The sequence below is a fragment of the Scyliorhinus torazame genome, chromosome 3, assembly GCF_047496885.1.
Source record: "Scyliorhinus torazame isolate Kashiwa2021f chromosome 3, sScyTor2.1, whole genome shotgun sequence".
NCBI classification, from domain to species: domain Eukaryota; kingdom Metazoa; phylum Chordata; class Chondrichthyes; order Carcharhiniformes; family Scyliorhinidae; genus Scyliorhinus; species Scyliorhinus torazame.
In genome coordinates, this window is record NC_092709.1 from 156715906 (window position 1) to 156741617 (window position 25712).

At 48.9% G+C, this 25712-nt stretch overlaps 1 protein-coding gene across 5 annotated transcripts in view; it reads right to left on the reverse strand.

Annotated features, from left to right (window-relative positions):
- Positions 1-25712, reverse strand: part of LOC140408776 (protein FAM184B-like) — a 496156-nt gene that overhangs the window by 201126 nt on the left and 269318 nt on the right. For all 5 annotated transcript variants that reach the window (XM_072496452.1, XM_072496448.1, XM_072496447.1 and 2 more), the window contains exons 2-3: positions 14389-15231; positions 6545-6680 (exon numbers count right to left, since the gene is read on the reverse strand). In XM_072496452.1, the coding sequence (XP_072352553.1) occupies positions 6545-6680; positions 14389-15231 (979 nt within the window). The remainder of the gene's footprint in view (positions 1-6544; positions 6681-14388; positions 15232-25712) is intronic.

Genomic DNA, 25712 nt, shown 5'->3' on the forward strand with positions numbered 1-25712 from the left:
CTCCCGGAGTCACTGACGACCGAACCAACGCCTGAATCGCCACCAGAACTGCGGCACTCGTAACGACGGATCAAGGCGCCCGATCGTCTAAATTTGTAACCTCTTTCTTAAATTTTAAATAACCTGTATGTAAATAGTTTTCCACCACCCCTGCTGGACTCTTTTTTAACAGGGGGTGAATATGGTAGTCACCACTGTTGTATTGTATATACTGCATACGAGGGTATGACGGTAAGGCCCCTGTGTAGCGCACATAGACTCCCGAGAGACGAATAGAGGTGAAGTCGATGAGGCTTTATTAAGCGTGACTCGTTCCCCGCAGTTCAGCAACAGACTGGAGCTGCGGGGAGAATTCCTGGTTCTTATACTCCGCCTTCAGGGCGGAGCTAGAGATCAACAGCCAACCAGGACCCGGGATCTGTCAGCCAATGACATCACGGCTTCACAGTCCCACATGACCCCTAATGCATACTACCACATTCACCCCTTGTTAAAATGAACCCGGCGGGGTGGTGCTTCGCATGGTGGTAGCGGTTTACAAGGCTGGTCCTGGGAGGAAAAAAACTTTTGCATGTCATTACAGTGCCCTACACTGGGCTATGTACAGGGTTTTTTGTTTTAAACTATTTACAGTATTCGTAAAAGGGAAAAGGAAAAAAAAAACATTCTCGTTAAAGTCCACAACATTCTAGTGTTACGCCGATGCCACAAGTCGGGCGGGCGGTCTGGTCGTCCTTGTCGATCGCCTCTGCCCCGGTGGTGGTGGTGCTTGTTCCAGTGTTGTCGCCTCCGGGAGCTTTACGGTTTCTGCTTCAGCTTCACTTCTGGTCGGACCTGGGAGGAGGACCGATCCTCCCGGGAAGGGGGCTGTTGCGGGGTGCGCCGGTGGCAGGGAGGGGGTGATTGGTGTCGAGGGGGTGGGTGTGTTGCTGGCGGGCGCCAGATCTCGCAGGGAGACCATGTCCTGTCGGCCGTCGGGGTACTCCACGTAGGCGTACTGCGGGTTCGCGTGGAGAAGGTGAACCCTCTCGACCAACGGGTCCGACTTGTGCGCCCGCACATGTTTCCGGAGCAAGATGGGTCCTGGGGCCGCCAGCCAGGTCGGCAGCGACGTTCCAGAGGAGGACTTCCTGGGGAAGACAAGGAGGCGCTCATGAGGCGTTTGGTTAGTGGTGGTACACAGTAGTGACCGGATGGAGTGGAGGGCGTCCGGGAGGACCTCCTGCCACCGTGAAACTGGGAGATCCCTGGACCGTAGGGCCAGTAGGACGGTCTTCCAGACCGTGCCGTTCTCCCTCTCTACTTGCCCGTTCCCCCGGGGGTTGTAACTGGTCGTCCTACTCGAGGCTATACCCTTGCTGAGCAGGAACTGGCGCAGCTCGTCACTCATGAAGGACCCCCTGTCGCTATGGACGTATGCGGGGCAACCGAACAGTGTGAATATGGTGCTAAGGGCTTTAATGACTGTGGCCGCTGTCATGTCAGGGCAGGGGATGGCGAAGGGGAAACGGGAGTACTCGTCCACCACGTTCAGGAAGTATGTGTTGCGGTCGGTGGAGGGGAGGGGCCCTTTGAAATCCAGACTGAGGCATTCAAAGGGACGGGAAGCCTTGATCAGGTGCGCACTATCCGGCCTGAAAAAGTGCGGTTTGCACTCTGCGCAGATGTGGCAGTTCCTTGTGACTGTACGGACCTCCTCCACGGAGTAGGGGAGGTTGCGGGACTTTATAAAATGGTAGAACCGAGTGACCCCCGGGTAGCAGAGGTCCTCGTGGAGGGTTTGGAGACGGTTAATTTGTGCGTTGGCACGTGCCGCGGGATAGGGCATCGGACGGCTCGTTCAGCTTTCCGGGACGGTACAAGATCTCATAGTTGAAGGTGGAGAGCTCGATCCTCCACCTTAAGATCTTGTCATTTTTAATTTTGCCCCGCTGTGCATTATCGAACATGAAAGCTACCGACCGTTGGTCAGTGAGAAGAGTGAATCTCCTGCCGGTCAGGTAATGCCTCCAATGTCGCACAGCTTCCACTATGGCTTGGGCTTCCTTTTCCACTGAGGAGTGGCGGATTTCTGAGGCGCGGAGGGTTCGGGAGAAAAAGGCCACGGGTCTGCCCGCTTGGTTAAGGGTGGCCGCTAGAGCTACATCGGAGGCGTCGCTCTCGACCTGGAAGGGGAGGGACTCGTCGATGGCGCGCATCGTGGCCTTTGCGATATCCGCTTTGATGCGGCTGAAGGCCTGGCAAGCCTCTGTCGACAGAGGGAAGGTCGTGGTCTGTATTAGGGGGCGGGCCTTGTCTGCGTACTGGGGGATCCACTGGGCGTAGTATGAAAAGAACCCCAGGCAGCGTTTTAGGGCTTTTGAGCAGTGAGGGAGGGGAAATTCCATGAGGGGGCGCATACGTTCGGGGTCGGGGCCTATTATCCCATTGCGCACTACATATCCCAAGATGGCTAGCCGGTTTGTGCTAAAAACGCACTTGTCCTCGTTGTATGTGAGGTTCAAGGCTTTAGCGGTCTGGAGGAATTTTTGGAGATTTGCGTCGTGGTCCTGCTGATCGTGGCCGCAGATGGTTACGTTGTCGAGATACGGGAAAGTGGCCTGCAACCCGTGTTGATCAACCATTCGGTCCATCTCCCGTTGGAAGACCGAGACCCCGTTTGTGACGCCAAATGGGACCCTTAGGAAGTGGTATAATCGCCCGTCTGCCTCGAAGGCGGTGTACTTGCGGTCACTTGGGCGGATGGGGAGCTGATGGTAGGCGGACTTGAGGTCCACGGTGGAGAAGACCTTATATTGGGCAATCCGATTGACCATGTCGGATATGCGGGGGAGAGGGTACGCATCTAGCTGTGTGTACCTGTTGATGGTCTGGCTATAGTCTATGACCATCCTTTGCTTCTCCCCTGTCTTTACTACTACCACCTGTGCTCTCCAGGGACTATTGCTGGCCTGGATTATGCCTTCCTTCAGTAGCCGCTGGACTTCGGACCGAATAAATGTCCGGTCCTGGGCGCTGTACCGTCTGCTCCTAGTGGCGACGGGTTTGCAATCTGGGGTGAGGTTTGCAAACAAGGATGGGGGCTCAACCTTGAGGGTTGCGAGGCCGCAGATAGTGAGTGGGGGTATTGGGCCGCCGAATTGGAAAGTTAGGCCCTGGAAGTCTAATCCCAGTAATGTGGGTGCGCAGAGTTGGGGAAGGACGTAGAGCCTGTAGTTTTTAAACTCCCTCCCTTGCACCGTTAGGGTCACTATGCAGAAGCCTTTGATCTGTACGGAGTGGGATCCTGCAGCTAGGGAAATCTTTTGCGCACTGGGACGGATGGTCAAAAAACAGCGTCTTACTGTGTCGGGGTGGATGAAGCTTTCTGTGCTCCCGGAGTCGACCAGGCATGGTGTCTCGTGTCCGTTGATCAGCACCGTTGTTGTCGTCGTCTGCAGCGTCCGGGGCCGTGCTTGGTCCAGCGTCATTGAGGCCAGACGTGGTCGTAGTGCTTCAGCGTCTTCCTCCAACCCCGTGGAGCCGTCGATGCTGGGGTCCATTGTTGCCGTCCAAGATGGCGGCGGGGGTGAACAAAATGGCCGCCCCATGCATCGCACATGGCTGGGGGGGTCACAAGATGGCGGCGGCGGTGGACAAAATGGCTGCCCCCATGCGTCGCGCAGGGCTGGGGGGTCCCAAGATGGCGGCGCCCCTCCTCCCCTCATGGTGGCCGGGACCCAAAATGGCGGCGCCTGCGGGTCGCACATGGGGCGCTGGGGGGGTTGGGAGCGTTTGGAACGCGCAGGACTCCTTCTTCTCCGGAGACAGCGGCGACCCCCCGGGACCGGCACACAGCCGCGAAATGGCCCTTTTTCCCGCAGCTCTTGCAAATCGCTGCGCGGGCCGGGCAGCGCTGCCGGGGGTGTTTCGCCGGGCCGCAGAAATAGCAGCGGGCCCCCCCGGGACGACTTGGCGTCTGAACCGCGCAAGCCTGTGGGGGGGGGGGGGGGGGGGGGGTTGTCGCAACGGGGGTCCACGGAGCCCAAGGGGCTGCCGCGCGGTTGGGGCCGTAGGTGCGGGCGTTTCGCGCGGCCACATCTAGTGAGGCTGCAAGGGCCCGTGCCTCTGAGAGTCCTAGCGACTCTTTTTCTAAAAGTCTTTGGCGGATTTGGGGAGAGTTCATACCTGCCACAAACGCATCGCGAATTAACATGTCCGTGTGTTCAATCGCGTTTACCGGCGGGCAGCTGCAGGCCCGTCCCAAAATTAGCAGCGTGGCGTAGAATTCGTCTAGCGATTCTCCGGGACTTTGCCGTCTCGTTGCGAGTTGGTAGCGTGCGTAGATCTGGTTCACTGGGCGAACATAGATGCTCTTTAGTGCTGCGAACGCCGTCTGGAAATCCTCTGCGTCTTCCATGAGAGGGTAAATTTCCGGGCTTACCCTCGAGTGCAGGACCTGTAGTTTCTGGTCTTCTGTGACCCGGCCGGGGGCCGTTCGGAGGTAGGCTTCGAAACAAGTCTGCCAGTGTTTAAAAACTGCTGCTGAGTTCACTGCGTGGGGGCTGATCCTCAGGCATTCCGGGATGATCCTGAGCTCCATAGTCCTTTAAGCACGCTTAATAAATTGTAGCGCACAAAGACTCCCGAGAGACGAATAGAGGTGAAGTCGATGAGGCTTTATTAAGCGTGACTCGTTCCCCGCAGTTCAGCAACAGACTGGAGCTGCGGGGAGAATTCCTGGTTCTTATACTCCGCCTTCAGGGCGGAGCTAGAGATCAACAGCCAACCAGGACCCGGGATCTGTCAGCCAATGACATCACGGCTTCACAGTCCCACATGACCCCTAATGCATACTACCACACCCTGTACTACAGGTACGGAGGTAGATTCCTGCCTGCTGGCTCCGCCCAGTAGGCGGCGTATAAATGTGTGGGCTCTCTGAGCTGCAGCCATTTCTGCAGCAGCTGCGGGAGGCTCCACATCTCTGCGTAATAAAGCCTCGATTACTCTCTACTCTCGTCTTAATTGATAGTGCATCACTGGGCAATCCTTCTTTTCCTTTGTGGTAAACCACTGTGTTTACCACTGTGTAAACCACCTGCACAGGTTCACCTGGGCCCCTGCAGGCTAGCTCCGCCCAGGAGCCGGGTTATAAATATGTGTGGCCTTCAGCTCGCAGCCATTTCGTCAGCTGCTGTAGGACGCCACACTTCAGATACTAATAAAGCCTCAGTTTGAATTCAACTTCGTCTCCAGCCAATTTGATCGTGCTTCATCCTTATATGGTGTTCTCTGCAGTATTTGCATCCTGCTGTTTGTCTGTAATTGTTCTTTCGACCTGGAATGTCTCTCAGCATAAAGTATCTCCTGGTCTGCTCTGTCATTCATGTGTTCCAATTGATGATTTACAAGCTCTGCATTGTTACACACATCTATCACTTTCCTGACTGTAAGTTTCTCCTCTTTCAGTAGATCCTCTCTCACTGAGGGGTATCAAATGTCTAAGACTTTTTGGTCTTTAATCAAATCATCTTTTGGCTGTCTGAATTCACATGATTCTGCAAGCTGTGTTACTTCAGTCACTTACTATTCAATGAGCTCATTTGCACGTTGGCTCTGGTATTCATAAGTGACGTTCATTTGGGGTTCAAAATGTACATTCAAGGCATTAAAAATCTCTATTGTCTGTTTCCTTTGTTCGTCAGTTAGATTGAGGATGGTATACAATTTGGGCCAGTCCCTCCCCAGCAGTGTTGGAAGTAAGCCTATTCTTATCGGCTCTGACTTGTTAAATAAACCAGTTAGAAGTTTGTAGTTTTGCAGTTGCAAGTGGAAGGCTGCCAGTTCTGCCATGTATCGCTTTTCATTTTTATCAGGAACAGGGAGGGGTGCTTTACAGCAGCCTTGCTAATTCACTCAGTATTGAGTAAGTGAGCTATGATGGGTCAAAACTTTCCAAGTGTTTGGTAGTCTGTGAAATGGTCGGGGTCAGGGTTTGTGAGGCCATGAGAGAGGTTACACATTGTGGGGAGGCTTCTGACGGGCCTAGCGGGCAACTTCAGAGGGACAACCACCAGCTTGCCTAAAAAAACCTGACGATCTGGCTGCTTGGCCTGGGCCTTTCCCACCACTGGCTAAATGTTGGTGGCAGCAAGATGAGGCCCTGGTGTGGACATTAATTGCCTATTTAAAAAAAATTTTTTTTTTTTAAGAGTACCCAATTCATTTTTTCCAATTAAGGGCAATTTAGCGTGGCCAATCCACCTACCCTGCACATCTTTGGGTTGTGGGGGCAAAACCCACGCAAACACGGGGAGAATGTGTTTAATTGCCTATTTAAGGGCCTGAATTCCAATGCCACCTCCTCTGCTGTTGTAATTGCGGTGGGGGAAGAGGAGGGTAGCTAAGTGGTGTGGAGACTGCCTACTGGATTTAAATCTGTCTTCAAACTTGTTGGTGGGAGAGTATCAAATTTAGTCAATGCAATTTGTATCAAGGCCTAAAAGTCTGTTCAAACCGTCTTCTCGATCTGCTCTCAATGTAACTGACAATGTTTTCATACCTGATTTATGGAGTATTTCAACTTCCTGCTCCAAAAGTCTCTCTCTCAAGAGCTCAGCTTCATCTTCCATCTTTTGTAGTTTTGCATTTGATGTTGTCAATTTCTTATCTGCCTTTTGAAGTTGTTTCTCCAAATCCTAAAATGCATGATAAAAAACTTATGTTTGGAACATGATATCAATAGACAGTATGAAACTGACCAGATCCAGTAGTAAGGTAACATTGTCTTTATTAGCCCTTAAAGCAATTTTTCCTTCTTTAAATCTAGTTAAATCAGTATTTAAACATTTTAAAATTAAAATTTAGAAGGCTTACATTTGGTCAATGCAATTTAAGCCTTTGTATCCTGTAGGTTTAAACCACAATGATGTGTGCTGATTATGGGTGGAATCTTCACAGACCCAAGAGAAGGATTTAGAGGTGGGACTGGAAGTAAAATTAGAAAATCTCATGTCGGGGTGACTTCCCGATGTTGTTGGAGGTGGGATCTGACCGACATCAGTTGCCTGCCTGCAGCAGGGGGTTGCTAATTATTATCAATAAAGTACCTACTTAAGGGGAAAATTGGTGACACTGCCAGCATGTTCTCAGCAGTGGACAGGCTACTTGCTGAAGTTGAGCCCAGTAGATGAGTGGAGGCAGAAACCTGGTCACACGTTTAGCAGGGGCCATCAACACTAAATTTAATTCTCCACCCCACCGAGCCTTGGGTGCTGGAGGGTCACAGCTGCGGCCAGAGCCCGTCTTATGAAGCAGTTTCCCCTTCATACTGAAGGCCTGGCAGCTGTGGCCACACTTACTTTTAATAATTTAATAAATCTTCAGCAGGCGCCTCCACCTGAGATGCCCTCTTGATCCCCCACGCACATCAGTAGAGCCCACCTCTTGTGGTGGGGTTGCAAGCTGCCCACAGCCGTTGTGTGCTCTGATAGGTCCTCTTGTTGCACAGCCGTTCCAATGATTGGATGAGGATCCAGGAGACAAGCTGTTAATTGGCCACCTCTGGGAAGATCGTGGAGCTGGATGTGACTTGGACACCACAGGCGCAGTCCCAACACGCAAAAATCTTCTAACAAGAGAAGATTCTGCCCTAGAACAGCATTGTGCAGTAAGGATACAGGTTGCTCAGTATCAAAGTTTGTAGATTTGGACAAATATAAAAACTCTCCAGTTTTATTCTGCAGTTTGTCTCTCCTTCATTTGTCACCTACTCTTTAAGGAAAACTTGAATACAGGAAAACCAGAGGTGAGAAGAATTCTCTACCTGACTCTGCCTTAGACAGGTAAAATGTAGAACAGATTCCCAACAAAATTAGAGAACCTTAGGTTAATTAACCCCTTCAAAAATGAGCTCTTGGTAACAGTGGAGGCCTTATGGCACAGTGGGTTGTGCCTTTGCCTCTGAGCCAAAGCCGTGGGTGTGAATCCCACTTCAGGTGGCCATGAGAGATGGCCAAACCTGCCAACCTCATGCGAGGATGCCTTCTCAGATTGTAAGAGCAGGGGAGTTTCCTGTTCAACTTATATTGATGCAAAATGGTGCCCCTCAAGCTATAATCTCTAGCTTCAGGCTAGCGATCTGTTCCAGGAAAGGCAAGTTATGGAAAACAGACATAAGCATGGCTTTGTTTGCCTCATGCATCATCTAGATGTGGTCAGTCATAATAACAGTATTAGAGGTTATAGGGGCAGATAAAGGTAACAACTCCCATATGGTGGGGAGGGGCTGCTGATCACAGGAGTTCATGGTTCGAATATTGGGAAAGATTTTGCTTTTATTATATTTAGACATCATGAGAATTGCCTTGAAACCAGCACATTGAAGAACATTTTGCAGAATCACACATTCGTAACAGAGCCTATATGAATTTCTGTTTTTTAATTAGTTGTAGGAAAAAAGGTGGACTGAGTTACAATCATTCAAACCTTCTTGAACAATTTTTTTCCAATTATTCTACTTGAATGATCCTCCCCGTCTTATTTTCCTCCATGTTCGCCACCCAGGCAAATCTATGCACTGGCACAAAATATGAGGAAAATAAACCCCTTTCAGTGGTTTCAATTCATTATTTTTTGGGATTGCAATATTATGGACAGAGCCGTTGCTCATCATTTACAGCTACAAGTTCTAAATAAAGCCGCTATTACCGAAAACGATCTTGTGTCTGTGAAGCAGATGAGATGGCAATTGATAATGATGCATTTCTGGATCTTCTGGGTCACACTCAATGCTTGTAAAATAGTTAGTCACAGAAACTGGAAAGATTCCTCGGTTTGATCCTGATTCTCTGCAGAATTGAAGGCAAGCAGCGATTCTACATGATACACCATCAATAATAGACGATGAGTGATAAACGTAACTGAGGCTTTAATACACTAAACAGCAAGCCTCCTGCCTCTGGGCCCAAAGGCGGAGACTTGCCACTTTTATACAGAAGCCCCGAGGGGAGGAGCCACAGGCGGAGCCAGCCTGGACAAGCCCAGGCATGTACAACACAGCACAGTGAATATAATACAATGAACACAATAATGTGGTTTACCACATTCACCCCCTGTTTAAAAAAAGTCCGGCGGGTGTGAAGTGGTGTTAAAGGTCAAGTCTATCGGGGGCCTTGACCTTCCGCTGTGACCGCCTCAGTCCCGGCTGTGGTGTTGGCGCCGGCGTCGAGATCTGCGCGTCCGGGAGCGTGTTGTCATTTTCTTCACCCAGATGTTGAGTCGGCGAAAGGGAGGGGCGGTGTATGGGCTGGGGTGGTGGTGCTTGTCCTCGGTGGGGCTGCGGGAGTCAGTTCATGAGGGAGGTGGGCGGAGGTGGGGGGAGACAGTGTAGTGTGGGGTGTGCTGGTGATTGTCGCCGGGGTGCCTGCAGGAGCCAAATCCCGAAGGGACACCGTGTCCTGCCGCCCGTCCTGGTGCATCACGTAGGCACATTGAGGGTTCGCATGGAGCAGCAGGACCTTCTCGATGACGGGGTCGGTTTTATGGCTCCTTGCGTTGAAGAACGGACTGTGGGCCAGGATAGAAGCGGGACCCCGGAGGGGGACATCCTGGGGAAGGCAAACATACGCTCATGAGGAGTCTGGTTAGTGACTGTACATAGAAGTGACCGGATGGAGTGGAGCGCATTGGGGAGGACCTCCTGCCAGCGGGAGACTGGGAGACCTTTCGACTGTAGAGCCAGGAGGACGGCCTTCCAGACTGTTGCGTTCTCCCTCTCCACCTGCCCGTTTCCCCGTGGGTTCTCGCTGGTCGTCCTGCTGGAGGCGATGCCTTTGCTGAGCAGGGACTAACGCAACTCGTCGCTCATCAAGGAGGAGCCCCGATCACTGTGGATGTAGGCGGAGAGCCTGAACAGGGTGAAAAGGCTGTGCAGGGCCTTGATAACGGAGGCAGAGGTCATGTCAGAGCAGGGGATGGCGAAGGGGAATCTGGAGTACTCGTCAATGATGTTGAAGAAGTACACGTTACGGTCAGTGGAGGGGAGGGGCCCTTTGAAGACCATGCTGAGGCGCTCAAAAGGGCGGGAGGCCTTTACCAGATGTGCTCTGTCTGGCCGATAGAAGTGGTTTGCACTCCGCGCAGACCTGCCAGTCCCTGGTCACGGACCTGACCTCCTCGATGGAGTAGGGCAGGTTGCGAGCCTTGATAAAGTGGAAAAAGCGGGTGACCTCCGGGTGACAGAGGTCGTTGTGGAGGGCCCTGAGACGGTCTACTTGTGCGCTGGCACATGTACCGCGGGATAGGGCATCTGGGGGCTCATTGAGCTTCCCGGGCCAAGACAAGATGTCATAGCTGGGGTGGATAGCTCGATCCTCCACCTCAGGCTTGCTGTTTTGTGTATTAAATTGATACACCATCAATAATATACGACGAGTGATAAACGTAACTGAGGCTTCAATGCACTAAACAAAACAGCAAGCCTCTTGCCTCTGGACCCGAACTGGGTCCCGAGGGGGAGACTTGCCACTTTTATACAGAAGCCCCAAGGGGAGGAGCCACAGGTGGAGCCAGCCTGGACAAGCCCAGGCATGTACAACACGCACAGTGAATATAATATAATGAACACAATAACGTGGTTTACCACATTACAATTGGCCACAGTGCCACTGAGCTGATGAACACACATCAGCCAGGTTTTCTACTGGATCCTGACACAGTGACACTTGCTGGAAAATGTGTGGATGCCAGGTGAGAACCTAATTAGGCTTAGCTGTGGTGCACACCCAAGGTTGGAATGCCAGTTGACAAACAGCCTTATAGTCCATGTAAGAATGTGATGTAGGCTGTTATGAGACCCGACTTATCTTATCATTGGGCAGACATTGGGAACTCTGAATCCTGCCAAGGCCCGGGCATTTCCACACATGCACAGTCTGGGAATTTGCAGCACATGCATAGTACAGCATTTTAAGTTCTTCGGGCCAGGGACATGGGTCCAGGGTGCCTGCACAAAATGAAAATTGCACAAAACTCCAATCATGTGACCAGAAGCAGAACGCCACAATCAAGAAGAGTCCCAGGCAGAGGACAGGAGAGAGGAGATTGGGAGAACTTCCAAAATAGGAATCATTGGCAGGGAATAGGAAGTGACGGTAAGGAGAGATCCTAGGTACTGAGAATGAAAGAGGGGAACAAAGAAAGAGGCTCCAAGTAGAAAAAGGCCTCTGATTGGCAGATTTTAAGTAATCGGGGCTCAGGACAAGTCCTGAAGATCTAAGAATGCAGCAGCTGAAGATTGGTTACTCCATGCTGCGGGCTGTTGGGACAAAGGTACCCGTTTGGAGCAGTAGTATTCTTCTTGGCTCAGCTGAAGAGCTGAAGTTGTGCTTGTGAGTTGGTGCTTGAGTGCAGACTCAGGAATCCAGGGGAACAGGGGCCGGGATTCTCCGAAATCCCGGCCAAGTGTTGACGCCGGCGTCAAAATTGGCGCGAGCAACGCCAGCATCAATGGGCCTCCAGGCCCAGGCATTCACCCCTTCCTAGGGGGCTAGAATGGCGCCGGAGTGCTATGCGCTGGTCCGGCACCGAAAGCTGGCGCGCCACAGCCAACGCAGGTCCGCGCATGCACGCCAGGGCTGTCTCCGCGCCGACACCTGGGCAACATGGCGGAGCCCTACAGGGGCCCAGCGTGGAGGAGCATAGGCCCGTCCCCGGAATGAGCCCACCCGCTGATCGGTTGCCCCCGATCGCGGGCCTGGCTACCATGAGGCCAACCCCTGGAGTCGGCTCCCCGTGCTCCCCACCAGGATGGCCCCCTCAAACAGTACGCCGAGGTCCCGCCGGATATGACCATATGTAAATCACGCCGGCGGAACTCGGGGGGCACTCGGCCCGTCGAGCACGGGGAATCACCATGGGGGCCGCTTTTAACGGCCCCCGACCGGTGGTGCAATGACCGCGCCAGTGCGACCGGAGAATCGGCGGCCCGGCATCGGAGCAGCGTGGCAGGATTCGCGTGCCCCCCCCCCCGATTCTCCGACCTGGCGTGGGATTGGAGAATCCCGGCCAGGGTCTCAGGAATGAAAGTGAGACCCTGCATGGTGGACTGCTGTTGGGATGTCTGATTTTGAGTGACTTTTGGAGGATATTCTAAGGCAACATCTTCAAAGGTGAAGTGTGGAATCTCTCGTTAGAGAGCTAGAGTTTCAGTGAGATTGGTTGACTGACAGTGTTTACTGATGTCTGGGTGGGTTTATCTCAGTTGCATCTGCCATTTATTGTGTAGTGTGATGTGTTCGACCACAGTTCGTCTGTTAATTCATAGTTATCTCATATTAACCCTGAATGTTAGAGTATAAGGCAAATATTGTAAGCTGTTTTATCTTTCTGACCTTGTATGTAAAGTTTATTTTTGCTTCAACGACTCATGTCGTGTGGCTTTATTCTCTTATCAAATGCCTTAAATCTCAAACTTCGTCAAAATGTTACTGGTCCCTAACCAGGTTGCACCAAACATTTGGGGTCTGGTCCAGAATTGTAACAAGGCACATTTGGAACGATACATCAGATGACTCGCAACCTTCTGGAACAGGTTAAGAAAAGGCGAGGAAAAGCTTCACATGTGACAATAAGAAAATATATTTTAAAAAGGTCAGAGCAATGTTTACAGGCCATAAGATCAAAATGATTTTTTAAAATGGCAAAGATTAATGTCTTCCACAGTACTGTAATAAAGTTGAGAAACCACAATAGAGGCTGTTAAATAGAGGAGCCCATGGTGTTAAGGGTAAGGTACTGGCATGGATAGAGGATTGGCTGATTGGCAGAAGGCAGAAAGTGGGGGATAAAGGGGTCTTGTTCAAGATGGCAGCCAGTGACTAGTGGTGTGCCTCGTGTGCCTCAGGGCTCAGTGTAGGGACCGCAACCTTTCACAATATACATTAAGGTTTGGAAGAATGAACTGAGGGCACTGTTGCTAAGTTTGCAGATGATACAAAGATATACAGAGGGACAGGTAGTATTGAGGAAGCAGGAGGGTGGGGGGGGGGGGGGGGGGGGGGCTGCAGAAGAACTTGGATAGACTAGAAGAATTGGCAAAGAAGTGGCAGATAGAATACAATTTGGAAAAGTGTACGGTTATGCACTTTGGAAGGAAGAATGGAGGCGTAGACTATTTTCTAAATGAAAAAAGGCTTAGAAAATCAGAAGCACAAAGGGACTTAGGAGAACTCCTAAGATTAATGTGCAGGTTCAGTCGGCAGTTAGGAAGGCATATGCAATGTTAGCATTCATATTGAGAGGGCTAGAATATAAGAATAGGGATGTACTTCTGAGGCTGTACAAGGCTCTGGTCAGACCCCATTTGGAGTATTATGAGCAATTTTAGGCTGCGTATCTGAGGAAGGATGTGCTGACCTTGGAAAGGGTCCAGAGGAGGTTCACAAGAATGATCCCTGGAATGAACAGCTTGTCATATGATGAGCGATTGAGGATTCTGGGTCTTTACTTGATATAAGTTTGGAAGGATGAGGGGGGATTTTATTGAAACTTACAGGAAACTGAGAGGCCTAGATAGAGGGATGTGGAGAGGATGTTTCCACTAGTAGGAAAAAGTAGAACCCGAGGGCACAGCTTCAGACTGAAGGGATAATGAGGAGGAATTTCTTCAGCCAGAGGGTGGTGAATCTGTGGAACTCTTTGTCGCAGAAAGCTGTGGAGGTCAAATCACTGAGTGACTTTAAGACAGAGATAGATAGGTTCTTGATCAATAAGGGGATCAGGGGTTATGGGGAGCAGGCAGGAGGATAGGGATGAGAAACATATCAACCATGATTGAATGGCGGAGCAGAGTCGATAGGCCGAAAGGCCTAATTCTGCTCCTATGTCTTATGGTCTAACAACTTGCAGTAATATGGTTTCTTTAACTATGAAATATAAACATCCTGAGGTGTTTTCACAGATAGGCATAAGGAAAATACATGCGGAGACAAGTAAGGAAAGAGAGGTGTGACTAAAATCTTGGTTGAAAACATGGATTTTGCCAATGTCTTTAAGAGCAAAGAGGAGCAAAGAGGGAAAGGCTTTCGGGAGGGAATTCCAAAGAATATGAGCCTGGTGACTGAAGGCTTTTCTAACATTGATGGAGAATGGCGAAGAGTAGAGCAGGGGGATGGGATGGATGACGGACGAGGGAGTTGCACAAATGGTGTTAAAGATACTCGCCCCAAAAATCCACAGAATATATTTTAGTACTTTGAAATTGTAGCAAACATTTCACCTTATGATGCAAGCATTCAAAATATAAAACAAAATATATTAATTTGGCCAATAGTGAATGACAATACTGCTGGAGATTGTGTGCAAGACCAGTTAGTTTCAACAATTATTTTGTCATTGCATTCTCACCTGGATTCTGAACTCTGCGGTATTTAGTAGTTCCTGCAGTTTCTGACATTGGTTTTTAAACTCGTTCATCATTTGACATTTGACTTCCATTTCGCTCTCCAATTTCTTTAGTTTTAGTTGTAAGGTTACCTCCTGAGCCTGAAGACTCTTCTTTTGTTCTATTTGCCACTGTTTTAGTGTTTCAGTCACCGATTGCTGTAGAGTCTTCTTCAAAGTTTCTAGTTCCTTTTGATGCGAGACCTGCAGCTTGCTGACTTTTCTCTCAAAATCTGCAGTGAGTCTCTTTTTCTCAGCTTTTAGGATTTCCAACTCTTGGTTCAAACTTTGAAAATCCAGTTTGTGCTTTTCCTCCAACTTGATTTTTTCATCGAAATAGCCCTTCAGTACTTTGCATTTTTCCTGAAGGTTTTCTGACTCTTGGTTTACTTTCACAATCTCTGTTATTGCTGACTGTTTATCCTGTTCCAACCTGCGTTGAACCTCCATGAAGTGTTGGAGATTGCTTTCAAACTCCTTCTTGATGTCCAGCATCTCCCTGGACAGCGCCATTATTTTTTCTGCATGTTCTCTCTCCACGTTCTTTTCTCGTTCCTCCACCTGCTGCTTGTAAACCTCAAAGTCGGAGAAGACATCTTCCTTATGTTTCTTGCTCTTCTGCAGGGTATTTTCGAGGGATTGAATTTGGTGCCGCATGTCCATCTCTTCCTCCATTCTGTTTTTGTATTGTAAAATCTTCCCTCGTGTCTCAGCAATGATATTCTGGATCTCCTCCCGGTGAGCTTCCTTAATAGCCTGCAGGGCAGCCTCATGCTCATCGCCTTTGGTATTTAGCGCATATATAACCTATTGAGAACATTAAAAAAAGACATGTTTAGTGGTTAAAGATAACTTGATGATAGACATCTGAATTAAAAACAAAATATGCTGCAAGTATGCTGCTGGTCAGGAGTTGAAAGACAGAAAGGTTAACGTGGAACTTTCCATCAGAACCCTCTATTGCTTGGAGGTGGTCTGAGGTGATGGGTTTTCTAATTTAGTTTTGTATCTGGATCCTTGCAGCGAGATAGTTGAAGTCAGGAACTCAATGAGGGCAGGATTATACTTGATACTCCTGAGTGGAACACCAATTAACTGCACATCCTCTGCCAGCTTGGAAATTGTTCTTAGGCACAGATCGCATCACAAATTTAAGTTCACTCCAGCACTGCAAGTAAACTACATGTATAGTTTACAGAGCTGATCATGTGACCGGACACTGCCAGCAAAGAATAGTGCTCAGAGGGAGTGCATGTTGCAAAATTACAGGCTTGAAGCCTGAAATGTTCTGTCCATTCATGGTGGAAAATCACACAGATTGTGAGCCAGCAATATCTCAGCTTACACTGCCTGCAGGTCCAGTGTGTTGAATTACAGAAAGAGCCTTACAAGCAAAACATTTTCTTTAAGGTGATGCAGGGCACTGACAGTTGACTCGGATTATCTCTGGAATGTGAGAATGCGCAACAAGCTTTGATGTTAATACAAGAAAGAGCATGCATTTAGGTGGCACTTTGTCATGTCCTCAGGATGTTGCAAAGCACTTTTCAAGCAAAGCATTCATTTTGAAGTGCATTATAAAATACAACAGCAGATTTGTACATAGCCATGGACTCACAAAAGAAAAATTCAATGACCAGACGCCTGTGTTTTTGGCGATGCGAGTTAAGGGAGGAAATTGTTTTTAAAAATAGCGCCAAAGGATCTTTTACAGTTACTTGAACAATATTACGCGGGAGTGGAGAATTGGGCTTCCAGTCTATTAATTGGATGCAAATGCATTCCATCCACATATTGGGGTGGGTTCTCCGACGCCCAGCGGAGGCAGCGGAGTTCCAGATGAGGCAGAGAATTGCTCGCAGGCAGAAAATGGTGCCGATCCGGTTCTGATGTTCTGATCCCCCGCCAGCGACAGCAGCGAGCTAACGTCCCGTGCCAGTAGGAGGATGCCAATGGGTAATTTGAACCCATTTGCATCCAATTAATAGACTGGAAACCCAATTCTCCACTCCCGCGTAATGCTCTGGCCCTCTCGGCCAGGAGTCACACGGGTGTGGATCGGTGCAAGTATTTTTAAGTATGTCGCTGACACGGTGGACCTTGTGGTGGGTCTATGGGGAAAGTATGTAATGTATGTGCCCCTAAAGTCCATCAAGGGCCCCTCTCTCCTCCCACAATAGAGATCCGGCCCATCCCACACACCACCCCGACCCTCCCATCAGACCACCATATCAGAGACCCCACCATTTCAGAGATACCCTATAAGAGACCCCGACCCACCCCCCACCCCCATATCAGAGCCCCCATTATCAGAGATCCTCGATCAGACACCCCCCAATATCAGGAACCCCCCATCAGTCACCCATGTGTGGAAGCTAAACAGCAATCCAGGCAGAAACAGTGAAAAATCACTGCTGTTTTACTTACCTGTCCCTTACACCTGCTGCCTCAGACAGAAGTGTAGAAAGCAGCAGCTGTTACTTTATAGAAAGCCAAAACACATCACAAGACTTTCAACCCCGTCAAATCCTTTGATGTATGAGGCTTTCAAAGAGGCATTTAGTAGGCTAATAGCTTCCAGACAGCTAGGTGTCTGGATTGTTTATTGTCATCTTCCTTTACGCTTGAATGCTTCTCAAGGGGGAGGCTGTGCACAGTGGTATTGTCGCTAGACTAGTAATCCAGAGACCCAGGATAATGATCTGGGGATCCGGGTTCGAATCCCACCATGGTAGGTGATGAAATTTAAACTCAATAACATATCTGGAATTACAAGTCTAATGCTGACCGTGAAAATCATTGTCGATTCTTGGAAAAAACCATCAGGATCACTAATGTCGTTTAGGGAAAGAAAACTGCCATCCTTACTTGGCCTTACTTCGTCTGGTCTACATGTGACTCCAGACCCATAGCAGTGTGGTTGACTCTTAATGCCCTCTGAAATGGCTGAGCAAGCCACTCAGTTATATTTAACCGCTACAAAAACAGAGTTATATTTAACCGCGACAAAAGTAATGAAACCAGACTGACCATGCAGTATCGAACCAGGCACCGGGAATCATAACAACAAACCCAGCCCTGCCGACCCTGCAAAGTCCTCCTTACTAACATCTGGGGGCTTGTGTCAAGGTTGTGAGAGCTGTCTCACAGACGAGTAAAGCAACAGCCTGACATAGTCATACTCACAGAGTCATACCTTACAATGTCCCAGACACCACTATGACTATTCCTGGGTATGTCCTGTCTCACCGGCAGGACAGACCCAGCAGAGGTGGCGGCACAGTGGTATACATTCAGGAGGGAGTTGTCCTGGGAGTCCTCAACATCGACTCTGGACCACATGAAGTCTACTGGCTTCAGGTTAAACATGGGCAAGGAAACCCCATGGCTGATTACCACATACTGGCCACCATCAGCTGATGGATCAGTGCTCCTCCATAATGAACACAACTTGGAGGAAACACTGAGGGTGGCAAAGGCGCAGATTATGCTCTGGGTGGGGGATTTCAATGTCCACTACCAAGTGTGACTTGGTAATACCACCACAGACCGAGCTGGCCGGGTCGTAAAGAACATAGCTGCTAGACTGGATCTGCAGCTGGTGAGGGAACCAACACGAGGGAAAACATACTTAACCTCATCCTCACCTATCTGCCTGCTGCAGATGCACCTGTCCATGTCAGTATCGGTAGAAGTGACCACTGCACAGTCCTTATGGAGACAAAATCTCGTCTTGTGTGACACTACCACCCTGCTAAATGGGATAGACTTTGAACAGATCTAGCAACATAAGACTGGGTATCCATGAGGCATTGTGAGCCATCAACAGCAGCAGAATTATATTCAACCACAATCTGCAACCTCATGGCCCAGCATATCCCCCACTCTACCATTACTACCAAGCCAGGGGATCAACCCTGGTTCAATGAAGAGTGTATGAGAGCATAACAGGAGCAACATCCTGGTGAAGCTACAACACAGGACTACTTGTGTGCCAAACAGCATAAGCAGCAAGTAATAGACAGAGCTGAGTGATTCCACAATGATCTAAGCTCTGTAGACTTGCCACATCCAGCCATGAATGGTGGTGGACAATTAAACGACTCACTGGAGGAGGAGGCTCCGGAAATATCCCCATCCTCAATGATGGAGGAGTCCAGCGCATATGTGCAAAAGACAAGGCTGAGGCATTCATTCGCAAGAATCTTCAGCCAGAAGTGCCGAGTGGATGATCCATCTCGGTCTCCTCCGGAGGTCCCCAGCATCACAGATGTCAGTCTTCAGCCAATATGATTCATTCCATGTGATATCAAGAAACGAATGCAGGCACTTGATACTATCAAGGTTATGGGTCCTGACAATATCCCAGCAATAGTACTGAAGACTTGTGCTCCAGAACTGGCCGCACCCCTAGCCAAGCTGTTCCAGTACGGCTACAACACTGGCATCTACCCGGCAATGTGGAAAATTGCCCAGGTGTGTCCTGTACACAAGAAACAAGACAAATCCAACCCAGCCAATTCCCGCCCTATCAGTCTACTCTCCATCATCAGCAAAATTATGGAAGGAGCCATCAACAGTGCTATAAAGCGGCACTTACTCAGCAATAACCGGCTCACGGACGCTCTGTTTGAGTTCCGCCAGGGTCACTCAGCTTCTGACCTCATTACAGCCTTGATTCAAACATGGACGAAAGAGCTGAATGCCAGAGGTGAGGTGAGATTGACTGCCCTTGATATCAAGCAGCATTTGACCGAGTATGGCATCAAGGAGCCCTAGCTAAACTGGGGTCAATGGGAATCGGGTAAAACACTCTGCTGGCTGGAGTCATACCTGGCACAAAGGATGATGGTTATGGTGGTTTGAGGTCAATCATCTCAGCTCCAGAACATCACTGCAGGAATTCCTCAGGGTAGTGTCCTCGGCCCAACCACATTCAGCTGCTTCATCAATGACCTCCCTTCCATCATAAGGTCAGAAGTGGGGATGTTTGCGATGACTGCACAATGTTCTGCACCATTTGCGACTCATCAGATAATGAAGCAGTCCATGTCCAAATGCAGCAAGACCTGGACAATATCCAGGCTTGGGTTGACAAGGGGCAAGTTACATTCGCACCACACAAGTGGCAGGCAATGATCATCTCCTACAAGAGGATCTGACCACCGCCCCTTGACATTCAATGACACTATCATAAATGAATCCCCCACCGGAGGCACGGTAGCACAGTGGGTAGCACTGTTGCTTCACAGCTCCAGGGTCCCAGGTTCAATTCCCAGCTTGGGTCACTATTTGTGTGGAGTCTGCACAATCTCCCTGTGTCTGCGTGGGTTTCCTCCGGGTGCTCCGGTTTCCTCCCACAAGTCCCGAATGAATTGGTGTTAGGTGAGCTGGATATTCTGAGTTCACCCTCTGTGTACCCGAACAGGCACCCGGAATGTGGCGACTTGAGGCTTTTCAGAGTAACTTCATTGCAGTGTTAAAGTACCCTAATTGTGACAATAAAGATTATTATATTATTATAATCAACATCCTGGGGTTTACCATTGATCAGAAACTAAACTGGACTAGCCATATTAATACTATGGCTACCAGGGCAGGTCAAAAGCTAGGAATCCTATGGTGAGTAACTCACCTCCTGACCCCCCCAAAGCCTGTGCACTATTTACAAGGTACAAGTCAAGACTGCAACGGAATATTCTCCACTTGCCTGGATGAGTGCAGCTCTAATCACATGGTAGCACAGTGGTTAAACTGTTGCTTCACAGCACCAGGGATCCGGGTTGATTCCCAGCTTGGGTCACTGTCTGTGTGGAGTCTGCACGTTCTCCCAGTGTCTGCGTAGATTTCCTCCGGGTGCTCCAGTTTCCTCCCACAAGTCCTGAAAGACGTACTGTTAGGTATTTGGACATTCTGAATTCAACCTCCGTGTACCCGAACAGGCGCCAGAATGTGGCGACTCGGGGATTTTCACAGTAACTTCATTGCAGTGTTAATGTAAGCCTACTTGTGACAATAGAGATTATTATTATTTCCTTCCACAAGTCTCAAAAGGTGTGCTTGTTGGGTGAATTGGACAGTCTGAATTCTCCCTCAGTGTACCCGAATATGTGCCATAGTTTGGTGACTAGGGGATTTTCGTAGTAACTTTATTGCAGTGTAATGTAACACTATCTGTGACACTAATAAAGATTATTATTATTATTATTAAAACACTCAAGAAGCTCAACACCATCCTGGACAAAGCAGCCCCTTGTTTGCTCCTCCTTCCACAAACATTTAAACCCTCCACCACTGACAAACAGTGACAGCCGTGTGTACCATCTACAAGAAGAACTGTAGTAACTCACCAAGGTTCCTGAGACAGCACCTTCCAAATCCTCGACCAATACCATCTAGAAGGACAAGAGCAGCAGATACCTGGGAATCCCACCACCTGGAAGTTCGTTTCCACCCTGACGTGGAAATATATCACCATTCCTTCATTGTCGCTGGGGCAACATCCTGGAACTCCCTCCCTTAAAGCATTGTGGGTGTGCCTATACCTCAAGGACTGCAACGGTTCAAGAAGGCAACTCACCACCACCTTCTGAAGGGCAACTAGGGATAGGCAATAAATGCTGGGCTAACCAGCGACACCCACATCCTGTGAACAAATTTTTAAAAGTACCCTGCTGTGAAGCTAACCACAATGTTTATAAACATGTAGGAGATAAGTGCTTTCACAAATGCAATTCCGGCCTCTGGTTACTGTCTGTGTGGAGTTTACACTTTCTCCCCGTGTCTGCGTGGGTTTCCTCCCGGTGCTCCAGTTTTCACCCACCGTCCAAAGAAGTGCAGGTTCGGTGGATTGGCCATGCTAAATTGCCTCTTAGTGTTCAAAAGGTTAGGTGGGGTTACTGGGATAGGGTGGATATGTAGGCTTAAGTAGGGTGCTCTTTCCAAGGGCTGGTGCAGACTCGATGGGCTGAATGGCGTCCTTCTGCACTGTGTTATGGGCGAGGCGTTTTCAGAACCCCAAAATGTATCATGGAGTTCAACCAACTCTCCCTTTAATGGATTTGTTACTTTTCTTAGCATACGGCTTGTTCCCTAGGTGTGGTATTTCAATTATGGACACGTGGGTCTTTAAACACAAAACACCGTTTATTCCATGAACTCAACTTAACATCTTAAATAAACATTGGATCTCTTAACACCCCTTACTTCAGATATAACTCAGAAAATATTGCAACAGTAAATAACTCCTTAAAATGTTCCTTCAAACTTCCAAGAGACTTAACACCTTCAAACAGTATCGCATCAGGTTAAAGGATATATATATTTTCTGTAGAATGGCAGAGATATATTAGCTTGGTTGATTTCAGCTCCAGCACCTTGCTTTCTTCTTGCAGCTCTCTGGACACACACAGACACACATCCACTGCTTTTAAACGGAAACTAAAAACCTGCAAAAAACCAACTGCAAAATGGCTGAGCTGAGCTGAGCCCCACCCACTCTATAACATCACTGTTTTCTTAAAGGTACATCCAGTTCTTAAAGGCACTCTTGCATGACAATTGTAAATTCCATGATTCTATGATTCATTTCCTCTTTTTGTCAGCAGAAAGCATTTAACTGCTTTTGATGTGATGGCGGCCTGTCAATCATAGCTAGATGTTTATAAACATTGAAGAGAAATAACAATCTCTACCTGGCATTGTGGGAGGCGAGGGGGAGGGTTGGGCAGCCGCCGGACCACAGTATCGTGCCACCTGCCCAAGATGACAGGCCGATATCAGGATTCGGAACGGAATCCCCGGAGCTCCCTGCCATGCAAAATTAGCATGGTAACGGCGAGTTAATCACTCCTGAGTGCCGTTTCTCGCTCCAGCTCAGGCCAGAACCATTCTACTTTGGCAGGAGGACCTAGTCTCCCAAATGGATTATCTGAAAAATTGATCATTTTCTGAGAACCTATTTAAAACTATCGACTGCATTATTTTTTGTGTCTTATACTTAAAAGTTTCAGCCTCTATCAAAAGCGTGCCTAAGTCTTGCCCGTAGCTGTAAATCTGTGGGCTGAATTTAGAGTAGCGCACCAAATTTTTCAACATTGTATCAGTACAATAACATTTTCCTTTAGCTTCTTCCATTTTGTAATCAGCTTTGAAAAACAAGAGGTAAAATTCATACTGAGATTTTTTAATACTGAGGCAGGCTGGGATTTTCCAGCTCTTCTGTGACGGGGCAGCAACGGTTCAAGAAGTTAGTTCACCACCACCTTCTCATGGGCAATTAGGGTTGGGCAATAAATGCTGGCAATATCCAAATCCTGTGGACGAATAGATAATAAAAGAAAGTTACCTTCATATCCACTTCAATGCTGTCCTCGCCCTGCTCTGTGGTTGCAGTTGGGTTGAGGAGTGGAAGATTTCAATGAAGTGGAGACATTTGGTACACTGTTCCTTCCTGAGATTCTGGTAGGGGAATTGCTCCCTACACACCCTGGACAAGAATCACTGGCCTCCCAGCCGAGTGTTTCTTGGCGGAGGGAGGCAGCGCGCTATTAGGTGGCGACAGGGTTACCTGTTCCCACATTGTCAATGGGAATTCCCTTTGGAGCCACCCAGCGGCAGCAGGAAATCTGCGGGCGGGTGCGTGTTGCCAGCAGGACTCGAAAATCTCGTCATCATTGAATAGATACAGAATTCCGGTGTTTATGTGGAGCGGCCTCCTACTGAAATCTCTTTTCTGCCTCCTCATCCTTCTCTTTTCAGCAACTTGCCCTGCTCTGTGTCACCTCTGATCATTCTCCTTGGCACGCTGTATTCCAAGGGAAGTAAATTACTGCGCCCATCTCTTGGAGCAAGAGGTCTGTGCAGAAAACCTGGAGTCCGTCAGCCCAAGCCACATCAATCCCATAGACTTCAGGAATTTTATACAATTCGAGAAACCACCAAGCACTCCTACAATTGCAGCATGGACTAGCAGTAATCAATTAGAACCTAACCTGAAAGTAGCTGATGATCCCTTTACGTATCGCTGGTTGTGGGAGGTGAGGAATACTTCCTGTTACTGAGCCTGTGTTCAGATGTGTGTATTTAAGAGAAGGCATTTTCTAGAGCATTGAGCATCAAACTGGAATTCGAACATCAAACCAGTAGAGCTAAAGGCTAGGCTACTATTCACCTGCTCTGACTGCTCAGGTGTTGTGGCTGATGTTCGAGACTTGGAGAGCCCTGCCAAAGACAGCGCCACCTGCACCAAGGCAAATTCAGCTATGGGGAGAGGAGGTAGCATGTGTGGCTTTGTGGGGAAGGTCGGAGGAGTGGAAGCACGTACAGCAGAATGCAGCTGCCTTTCTGTATTTTCCCTCTCATGACCCAGCACACTTTCCTGCTCACCAAGAAAACACATTTCTGCCTGTCACTGCTGCTCGATAGACAAGATGAGGTTTCCTTCACACTGAGTATGCCGACCATTAATGAGAGCCAGCATGTTCTCAGTTTCTTTTAATAAATTTATAGTACCTAATTATTTTCCAACCCTGCACATATTTGGGTTGTGGGGATGAGACCCACGCAGACACGGGGAGAATATGCAAATTCCACACGGACAGTGACCCGGGGCTGGGATTGAACCCAGATCATCAGTGCCGTGAGGCAGCAGTGCTAACTGCTGCACTACCATGTCACCCAAGCATATGCTCAGTTGCCTGCTGCATCCGATGCCTTATACAGTTGGACCATTGTTTCAATGAATGTACAGTACGAAGTCTTACAACACCAGGTTAAAGTCCAACAGGTTTGTTCGATGTCACTAGCTTTCGGAGCGCTGCACCTTCCTCAGGTGAATGAAGAGGTATGTTCCAGAAACATATATATAGACAAATTCAAAGATGCCAAACAATGCTAGGAATGCGAGCATTAGCAGGTGATTAAATCTTTACAGATCCAGAGATGGGGTAACCCCAGGTTAAAGAGGTGTGAATTGTCTCAAGCCAGGACAGTTGGTAGGATTTCGCAGGCCAGATGGTGGGGGATGAATGTAATGTGACATGAATCCCAGGTCCCGGTTGAGGCCGCACTCATGTGTGCGGAACTTGGCTATAAGTTTCTGCTCGGCGATTCTGCGTTGTCGCGGGTCCTGAAGGCCGCCTTGTATGTATGCTCAAGCCGTCAGGAGTCGCGTCAATGCCAGATTCATCAGTCGCATTCACAAGACAACCCCGAACGTCACCCAAGCACAACGCAATGCCACCCGCGCTCTCAAGACCAACCACAGCATCGTCATCAAACCAGCAGACAAAGGGGGGGCCACTGTCGTACTGAACAGAACGGACTACTGCAAAGAAGTATACCGACAACTGAACAACCAAGAACACTACAGACAGTTACCCGCAGATCCGACCAAGGAACACATCCGCCAACTTAACAGACTGATCAAGACCTTGGATCCAGATCTTCAGAGCACCCTACATGCTCTCATCCCACGTACTCCCCGCATTGGAGATCTCTACTGCCTCCCAAAAATACATAAGGCCAACACACCAGGCCGCCCTATCGTTTCAGGCAATGGGACCCTGTGTGAGAACCTCTCTGGCTACATCGAGGGCATCTTGAAACCCATCATACAAGGTACACCCAGCTTCTGTCGCGACACGACGGACTTCCTACAGAAACTCAGCACCCATGGACCAGTTGAACCAGGAACATTCCTCGTCACAATGGACGTCTCGGCACTCTACACCAGCATCCCCCATGACGACGGCATTGCTGCAACAGCCTCAGTACTCAACACCGACAACTGCCAATCTCCAGACGCAATTCTGCAACTCATCCGCTTCATTCTGGATTACAACGTCTTCACCTTCGACAAAAAGTTCTTCATCCAGACGCACGGAACAGCCATGGGGACCAAATTCGCACCCCAATACGCCAACATCTTCATGCACAAGTTTGAACAGGACCTACTCACCGCACAGGACCTTCAACCGATGTTATACACCAGATACATCGATGACATTTTTTTCCTTTGGACCCACGGCGAAGAATCACTGAAACGACTACACGATGACATTAATAAGTTCCATCCAACCATCAGACTCACCATGGACTACTCTCCAAAATCAGTTGCATTCTTGGACACACTCGTCTCCATCAAGGACGGTCACCTCAGCACTTCGCTTTACAGCAAACCCACGGATAACCTCATGATGCTCCACTTCTCCAGCTTCCACCCTAAACACATTAAAGAAGCCATCCCCTATGGACAAGCGCTCCGCATACACAGGATCTGCTCAGAC